The 9,364-nt window shown below is 39.4% G+C and overlaps 1 protein-coding gene across 1 annotated transcript; it reads right to left on the bottom strand.

Annotated features, from left to right (window-relative positions):
• Positions 1-1,113: 1,113 nt before the first annotated feature.
• Positions 1,114-3,396, bottom strand: Ir94f (Ionotropic receptor 94f). Its single transcript, XM_068296383.1, has 3 exons — positions 3,244-3,396; positions 1,879-2,631; positions 1,114-1,662 (listed from the first exon to the last, which is right to left on the bottom strand). The coding sequence occupies exons 1-3, from the start codon at positions 3,394-3,396 to the stop codon at positions 1,114-1,116; spliced, it is 1,455 nt and encodes a 484-aa protein (XP_068152484.1).
• Between the last annotated feature and the right edge of the window lie 5,968 nt (positions 3,397-9,364).

The raw sequence follows: 9,364 nt of genomic DNA, 5'->3' as shown, positions 1-9,364 counted from the left end.
CGTGCTGAAGCATTGTATCAACGGAAATGAAGTTAGCTGGTTCCACGATTAACTTCAGAGTGGCATTTAAATGTCGGGCGAATTCCGTCAGTACTCGCCAAACCATTCCAGTCACCACAAGTCTACCGTTTGCCTTGGGATATACGATTGTGAATGGTTCCGATCGATCGGGTAACGTACGTATGTTATACCCGTGAAGGTTGTTTAATTTATACGGGAAAAGTTGAATGGCATTGTGATAGGTGAACGACAGCAACTGAAATATTGGAAACGGTTGAAAGGCATATATCTGGCCAGATGTTGAAAAGTCACTGGCCGTTAGTATAACATTAGCCATGTGCAACTCCCAACATCGTTTTAGGATATTTTCAGCCAAATTCTTCAATGATCCGTTAATATGCGTCGTGTCATCACAGATGTCTAGCCAAATGGGAACGTGCCTCATATGATTTATCATGCTACTGAGAGTTCCAAGAATGAGATCATAACTTTCTTCCATTACGCAAGAAAGAACTAATATATCCACATCCAAAATCGCCTTCAGGTAGGGTGGATATGTCATGTGATCCCAGACTATAAAGGTTGTTGAATTGTCCTTCAGCAGTTCGTCGTTCAAGATGTTCCATGAATCCTTTTTATAGTAAATCAATGTACGGAAATTTAATTCTCCCTTCAAATGCCTCCAAATTTGCAGAAGTTTCGTGACTTGATGTGGCAAGCAGCCCAAGGATTGATTAGTGTTCCACATAGCTCATAGAAGTGACTGTCTAGCAAAGCAGAATTTGTGCGTTCTTATATCTTGTTTGTAATATTTACCAAAATATTACAGTGTCAGCATTTTTAAGGGCTATGCCGATACAGAGCATTCTATTATGTGAATTGTTTCCTCTAAACACAATAATTGCTTCATTAACCTGACATACTTCATCATAAACAAACAATTATTATTAGATTGGTGACAAAGGTTATAAAGGGGTTCAAAGACCTCGACCTTTGTCGTCGATTAAAATACAAAATGTATATATTGCACTCTGCTTTAGATCATTTGCCCTGATAAAGAATCTATCACTTTTATTGAATATTATTAAGTGACACTAAATCGTTCACTTTTCTTTACAAATTATCTAGGAAAACATTAAAATAATAAATGGAAAGTTCTACTGAAAATATCACTATCCCAATTAACAGTCCAATTCCATATAACGCAGAGACATGAAGCCATTCGTCCCAGCTTATAGGTTGAGCCTCCAATGGCATACTCAAATCAGCAAGTCGCAGAAGATTAGCTTCCAGCATATCAGAGAAAATCTTTTGATTCCAGAATTGCAGAAATCCGTGCTCACTAAGGTAAAGTGTGAACTTGTCCAATTCATCTCGGTACAGACAGTTTTCGTTCATTAAAAGCGCAAAAAATGTCAGTTTCTGCATACAAAGATCATTTGAGTAACGGAACAGCGGTTTTTTGAAGTAATTCTGTTGTCCCTGAAACAGGAGCCATTTCATTGAGGTAAGAGTGTATCCATATGAAGTATTAAATGAGCTTCGAAGCTGCATAAGTGTATTGAAATCGTCTGTGAGCAGAATCGATGAGGCATATTTAATTTTCATTTCATTGGGGTACCAACGAAACTCCGCTTTCATCCCCATAATGCGTAAACCAGCCTCATTTAGTTGATCATAAGTATCAATGATATTGTGTTGCACTGGGCTAATAAAAAAGGCCGAAAGATGCGCCAGGAATAAAGAAAGTAAACTAAGATGTGTTAGCGGCAAAACTATTCGAAAGAGCCGCGATTTAAAAAATCTTTTTCCAGCCAGACAACGATGAACAGCATAAATAATAAGAAGATAAAAATATGTCCAGGCCGATTGCATTACTTTGCCTATAGCTTCATGGCTGCTAATAATCCGCTCTATGGGCAACATGGTGCACCAGCTTCCGATATCCATTGGGTAGGCGTATTCAAAAAATGCCCTGTTCGGGTAATGAACTATGACGTTAACACTAGCAGCTATGTCCATCGATCCGTTTCGCACATACTGCTGCAGCCGACCGTAACCAACATACTCACGTGGTTCTATGATTAGCTGAAGAGTTCCGTTCAAATGTCGGGCAAATTCCATCAGCATTTGCCAAAGCATTCCACTCATCACAAGTTCCCCGTTGGCATCGCGGCGTGCAATTGTAAATGGTTCATTTAGATCGGCTATAGTTCGGATATTATAGCCGTAAAGGTTGCTTAGTTTATACGGAAAAAGTTGAAGGGCATTGTGATAAATCAGCGACAGCAAATCAAAAATGGGAAATGGCTGATAAGCGTAGATCTCTCCGGATATTAAAAATTCACTCGGTGTTAGTATAACATTTGGCATGCGCAGCTCCCAACATAGAATTAAGATATTTTCAGCCAAATTTATGAATGGTTTCTTAATAGCCAGCCCATCATCGCAGATGTCCAACCAGATGGGAACGTGCCTCATATAGTTTAGCATAGAACTGAGGGTTCGAAGGTTGACCTCATACTCTGTTGGCTTTACACAAGATAGGACTAATATATCGATGTCTTGACTCATCTTTAAGTTGGGTATATTTTTCGTCTGATCCCAAACCATAGAGGTTGTGGTGTAATCCTTTAAGAATTCATCACCCAAGCAGTTACATGAATACTCCTTTACGTAAATTAATGTCCGGAAATTCAATTCTTCCTTCAGACTCCTCCAAATCTCTTGCAATTTGGGGGCCTGATTTTGGCGGGGGTCCAAGTATTCACTCCAGTTCCACATAGTTCAAATTAGTGACTAACCATTCAGTCAGGAGGTGTGTGTCCCTTATATAGTTTCAGATTTGAGTTTTAGTTTTTATAGTGTCAGCTTTTTTAATTACTGACTTGCAGAACTCCTATCTACTACTCATTTAGTATGCAAATAAGGAAGGAAAGCGTTTGAAAGCAAAAGTCGTTGTTTCCTCCAAACACAATAATTGCTTGTTTGGTCTGACCTGCCGGCAAACTGACCCACAAGAGTGGCCAACAAACCCACCACCATCAGACAATCAAACGTGTTGACAATGGTCAAAAGTTGCAGGCCAAAAGTGTATAAAATGCAGCTGGGGGTTTAAAGACCACGACGAAGACCAAGAGACACTTGCATGCTATCAAAATGAATTGTTTGTTTTCCTATGCTGTGCACATCCCATAGACACCCACCACCAAATGCAGCATGTAGATACAGCTGAAGATGCACAAGACTAGCAGCTATGACCATGTCATCATAATCATCATCAGAGGCAGCAGCATCATTATCATCATCATCATCATCATTGTTGTTGTTATTGTCGTTGTCGTTGTGCTGTTCCTCCGCCTCCATTTCCATTTCCAGCTTCATCTGCAGCTTCATCTCTGCCCAACTGGCTGGCTGGCACTTGTTTTATCGTCATTTTACAAGCATTTTTCATAAATTACAGTTTATTGTTGTTTGATAAACGGTCAGCGGTGGGCGCTACTTGTATTTTGTCTGAGCATCCCCATACCCAAAAGACATACCAGCAAACGACACGCAAATAAAATTCAAACAAGAAATTATTGTAGTTTTTATTGTATTAACATCATTGTCATCGTCATCAGCAGCGTTGTGTCGCGTTGTCGTTGTCTTCTTCGTGGTCATCGTTGGCGTCTGGCTCTTGATAAGTTAAGCGTTGACATCTTTATGTGCGTGTGTGGGCATTAAACAAGAAGCAAACAAAACCAATACCCATACCCATGCCCATACTTATGCCAACCGCCAGACCAACCGACCGATTGACTGACCAAGAAGGAGCCAAGCATCTCGTAAAAAGCACATAAAGCCCAATTGGAGGCTCCGTGTTGATGGGAATTACAAATTCATGATGAGTTTTCTTTTTCGTTATATGTATGAGAACTTTTTCAGTGTAACAGTAATAGGTAATAAACATGGCCTTGCAGAACCTATTGGAAAAACGAGGTCAGTTTTGACTATTTCTATGATAAGTAAATAAGAAATATACAAAATTTTAAAGTCATCTCTCTTCTTTCTAGAAAACGATAAGGGAAATGTCACCACACCCAAGGACATGAAAGCCTCCTACAGTCTTTATATATAACACATGTATCGAGTTGATTTAAGAGCTTGAATTTCAATTAAAACTTCATCTAAATTTAATTGATCTATATTAAATTAGAATTTGGAGAATTTCTGCTTTAAATGGACTTTTAATGCACTTTGTTTTTTTATGAATTTCACCAAATAGTTTTCTTGGCAAGTAAAAAGCAAAACCAAAATATACGTACATATATAAAAATATCGATGTATATATATAAGAAGGAAAAAAAACAACAAACTCACCCACTTATGATTTGCGATTCAAACTTCTCCTCGGGCTTTTGACGCGCAAATTACCAATGCAAATATGCATTGGCCAGACACAGACACATGGAGAGTCTATCGAGTCAATCGAGTGGGGGAGAGTGCCAGGGAAACATTTGCATAATTTAATGGCCACAAATTCCACTTAAACAACTTAATTAGATTTAACCAAAAAAGAAAATAAAGTAAAGAGGCTTATTTAAAGGCACTTAAATAAACAAAATCTGAATCAAAAAATCAAAAGTAAATGGATAGAAAAAAAAAACAACAAAAAATACGTGTCCCTTCAGGCTATCCGTGAATTATTTATGAACCATTTTGAGTTCATACTAATCGACCAAGTGACTGAATGAATGACTTATCTCTCGCTCTCTCTCTCTTTCTCTCTCTCTGTTTGAACCAGGCCAGGCCCAATGATCTGGCCAGAGCATAGCAAAACTGGCCACAAAATGCAACGCCCGCCATTTAGTTTAACTGCCAACTACGACTGGGACATAGGAGACCGTTCGTCTCTCTAATGGCAGCTAATCTAGTTAACAGTTTTTCAATTATAGGCGATTTTGTCTAGCTGATAATAAATACGATAAAACATATTTCAAAGCCGACATTTTGTGGTCGCCATGACGCCAATTGGTTAGATTACATCAGAGTGGGATTCAGAGGCGATTCAGGCGATTCGAACGCTGGCCGAACGATAGCCGGGCGTATTTCGGTTGCAATTGTACAAGTAACCACTTCCATGTGAATGATCTTGTAATGGCTATTGGGAAAAAAAACCAATGGTCTGTGGGGCCAACACCTTTTTTCTTTTCTGTGATTAGCCCTATAAAATCACTAATTGATTTAGCCCAAGAAGAGAAAAAAAAGAAATATGTAATATGTAATTAAAAACTTAATTAACTATCATCATCTGATACACATACATTGATTCATTCGTTATTCATAAAAAAAAGGGCCGCCCTTTGATTTTTTCTGGCTCTTTAATTATAAATTCTGCTTCATTTCCCAATTCGATTCATTGCGTATTGAGAAATCGTTCATAACAAAGGCCTAAAGGCGGCATTATGTGCTTACAACAATCTATTGCTTCCCATTTTTTTTGGAGTTGTTTCCCCCTCCTGTTTATACTTAGTTTTTGTATGTCTCTCCGTTTATATTTCTTTTTTTTGGCAACAAATAAAATTAATGAGCATGAGGCTGGCAATAGACAAGAAAACTGTTGCACTGGTAACCCAGTTCAAGTGGATTTGCAAATGTCAGTGAGGCATTTTTTGATAAATGTGCCACATGGCAACGAAACGGCAACAACAACAACAACAACAAGAGACAACAGACAACTGGCAATGGCAATAGACCAACCGGGGGCACCATGGGCAACGGGGCAACTTATTCAAATCCAAACGAAAATGAAAATGTAGATCCAGCCCCTCCCGAAAGGTTGCCGTCACAGTCACATCATAATGATGCCCTCAATCCGTGTCAGAGTTGGCAACATGGAGGGCATAGGGATGCGGAGGGAGCGCCAGTCAGAGTCCGACCGTCCTTAAACAAAGTCGTGCGCCGTCAACAAGGAATATGTCAGAGGCTGAGGTTGCTCCAATCTCGGTGGCTCGACGTGTGCCTGTTTAGCAAACATGGACCTCGTCGTCGGCGGCGGAAAGCGCCTTTGACGAGAAGTCAAAATGTTGCAAATAAATTGAAGACTTTGTTGTATTTCATACTCTTACAATGTGTTGGAAGTAACCACTAGAAGACTGCAGCATTTCCAGTATGTTTTCCCATTCCCATTCAGCTTTTATTACAAGAGAGAGAGAGAGAGTATAGCAGAGTCGGTGGCATTGTCATCATGTATTGCTCTAACTCTTTTGTCGGCGTGACAGCTTTGGGCCAAATAAAAATTTTGCAAACTAATGTCGAAAATGCAGCATCGACTTTGGCTTACCTTGGCTTGGTCCAGTCACAAATTCGCATATGATCACAATTTGGGTTTTTGAGACCCAAAGGCGCTTCTGCTGTGCCACATTGCGAAAACCACAGAACTCATAACAACAGATATATATAAATGGAGCTGATTAGACTAGATTCATTCATTGCCTCATTCCATTTGCATATTTGTTTGGTAACGCTTCGCTAACTCGAATGAGCTACATATAATTGAGGGGAAGTAATGGAAAACTAATTAAAATAAAATTGGGGCGTGGTGTGCTTAGTTTGCGGTGGGTAATTAAATTAATTACAATATACCATTGACTGACTTTGCCACCACATTGCATAAAGCTGGCTAATGACGATCCTTTCGATAAATGATCATCAGTAACGAATGGATTTCGATTCGAATGAATTCTTATCTTATCTTATGCAGGAAACTGCCAAATGATGTCATGAAATCATGTGATGTAATCGTAAATACAAGTATTGGCAAATGATATTCTCAGTTTTAATTTAAATATTTTAGCAAAATCATTATAAAAATGTTGAAATCAAATCAGCATCAACACTTTAACACTTTTCACCTCCCTCTACTGCTTTCTTCATTCATTCATACTCACTCACTCACTCTCGGTGTGTTTTTATTTGTTTTGGAGCAGAGCTTATGGGCTGGCAGCTGTTGCTGTTGATGTTGCTGCTGCTGTTGCTGTTGCTGCTGAAATGTATACGAAGTTTGCATTGCTTTTCACTCTTCTCGCCAGTTTAAATAACAAAACCAGGAAGTCTATGACAATTATAAATCATCTTCGTCTTGGCAAATTTACAGCTGTCATGATGAGCACTTCACTTGCCAGTTTCAAGCGGCCGCAGCAGCAGCGGCTCAGCAAGTTGCTCATTATACTAACTGCAATGGCAAACGGCCGGCAGCAACATCAACACCAACACCCACCTCTAGAGTCCAAGTCAAAGTGTTAGGGCCGTAAAATGGGGGGCAAGTCAAGCGCTCAGCTTTAAATGATCATCCCAAACACTTTGTCCATGCTAAAACAGGGCGTTTCAAATGATGATGAAGGCAGCTGTTGATGAAATTTGCCTCGTTTCTTGCATACACACTAAAATAAAGATTTGCACTCAAAATTTTGTTTGGACATGCAGCGAAAGGTTCTGGAAATTAGAAAAGCGTGTGGTTGCAATTTCTCTCCACCTTCCTGGTGTCCTCATCTGCTCTTCCTACTCCTCCTTACCCTAATCCTCCTTTTGTTGCATCTAGCATCCCCAAATGGTATTTTCACATGTTTGCCTCGGCTGCAGGTCGTCGTGTCGACTCGATGTTGTTGTTGTTGTTGCTATTATCGTCGCTCTGCCTCTGCGTCTATTAAAATGCTATTTTGACTGGAGTAGTTTAGTTGAACAACAACGAAGTAAAGTCGCCGTTGCCGTTGCCGTCGCAGTCGCCGTCGCCGTCATCATCATTTCGAGTGCTGAAAAGCATTTTTATGTTCTCGTGGCGTCAAGTGCTGCAAAAACAAAACCAAAAAGCAAAACCTAAATAAAAAACTAAGAGAGAAAAAAAAGAAAAGTATATATCTATGTAAAAAAAAAAAAACGTTAGAAATTTTACGCGGCCAAAGCCCAAAGAGGAACAATGCTGATGATAATAGTAACAGCAACAACAACAACCGTCAACAGCAACTGCAACTGCAACTGCGCGGCGTGCAAATAATGCAATTTGTGCAATGCGCCATCTCAAAACGTGGGAGTCAAAAAGTTGTGGAGTTTGCCAGTGCGAGAAGCTTGTCCGGTTGACTGCCTGATCTGCCTGTGTCTGTGTCTGTGCCCGAGCCTAAGCCTGAGCCTCTGCCTCATTTTAGTAGCTTCCCCACTGTGAGCCCAGCCAAAGACTTAAACTACTGTCAGTCAGTTAGTCAGTTTCGCTGTTGCTGTGTGGCCAACATTGCTTGATTGCATTCTTTTGGCCAACACAGGGGACAGGTGGGGGGGTGCTGTTGCCACCGCCACCGCCACCGCCGCAAAACAAATAAGTGCATTTAGTGTTTAACAAATGTTCGCTTTTGCGCTGATGGCGATGTTGATAAGAGAGCCAGGTAAAAATGAATTAACTGAGAGCTAAGCATGATGCTGCCGCTGATGATGACAACTGCAATGACAATGACAATTGATAATCTAGTTAGTTAGTCGGTTAGTTATGATGATGAGAAGCGATGATGATTATTGTGTGACAGCAAAACATTTAGCCGATTAAACTTTTGAATAATATGCCATATAAATCAACAATAAATAGAATATACATCATAAACAATAAAGGTTTTGAGCAGTAATCAACAAACTGTTTGAAATTGATAAATTTTACATTAGAAGAAAGTGTTGGAATAAAACTGTTGAAAATTTAGATTGATTAGACAGGTTTGATGAACTCTTAAAATCTTTTTATACTTTAGAAAGTATTCTAAAATGAAATGCTTAAACTAGCTTAATGTTGCTTTAATTTTGTATAGATATTTATTGATATATCCTTGTTTAATTACCATTAAAAAAAAATGCAGTTCCAAAGACAATAAGGCTTGCCGTAATATTTTGTATTTTTTTATAGTTTTAGTGTAGTTTTTCATTTTATAAAGATCTACAATAATATTGTTTATGATTTCTAAAATCAAATTAAAGCGCATTGAAACGGCGACCATAAAGAAACCAAAATGAAAACATTGTTAAACGCCCACATCAAATGGCAAATGGCGAAAAATTTCACCCAAGAAACGCAAACACACTTGAAAAGTTGCAGTTGCACTGGACCAAGTGGATGTGGAGCAAGATCCGCTTGAAGTTGCTGCCGCTGGCAGATAAATGAGCAGCTTGAGTCCAGGCTCCATAGATATCGCGCGGGTGTCGTTTGTTTTTTCTTACTTTGCTGCATGAATGAAGAGAGAGAGAGACGACCAGGTGAAGCTGAAGCTCAACTGGAGAGTTGGAGAGTTTTCATTTAAATTAAATTAGAGCCGCCAACTCTCTAACTGTAACAATGAGTGATGCACGC

The sequence above is a fragment of the Drosophila tropicalis genome, unplaced genomic scaffold (genome assembly GCF_018151085.1).
Source record: "Drosophila tropicalis isolate 14030-0801.00 unplaced genomic scaffold, ASM1815108v1 contig_859, whole genome shotgun sequence".
Taxonomy (NCBI): Eukaryota; Metazoa; Arthropoda; class Insecta; order Diptera; family Drosophilidae; genus Drosophila; species Drosophila tropicalis.
This window is presented reverse-complemented; position numbering and strand designations above follow the sequence as displayed.

Excerpts from the sequence above, each read along its gene's own strand:
- Ir94f (XM_068296383.1), bottom strand. The coding sequence starts at position 3,396 with ATGAAGCTGCAGATGAAGCTGGAAATGGAAATGGAGGCGGAGGAACAG. Across the intron at positions 2,632-3,243 it reads TGGTCATAGCTGCTAGTCTT|GATTACACCACAACCTCTAT; the intron begins GTGCATCTTCAG and ends GAATTCTTAAAG. Across the intron at positions 1,663-1,878 it reads GCCATGAAGCTATAGGCAAA|GCTGGTTTACGCATTATGGG; the intron begins GTAATGCAATCG and ends CAACTAAATGAG.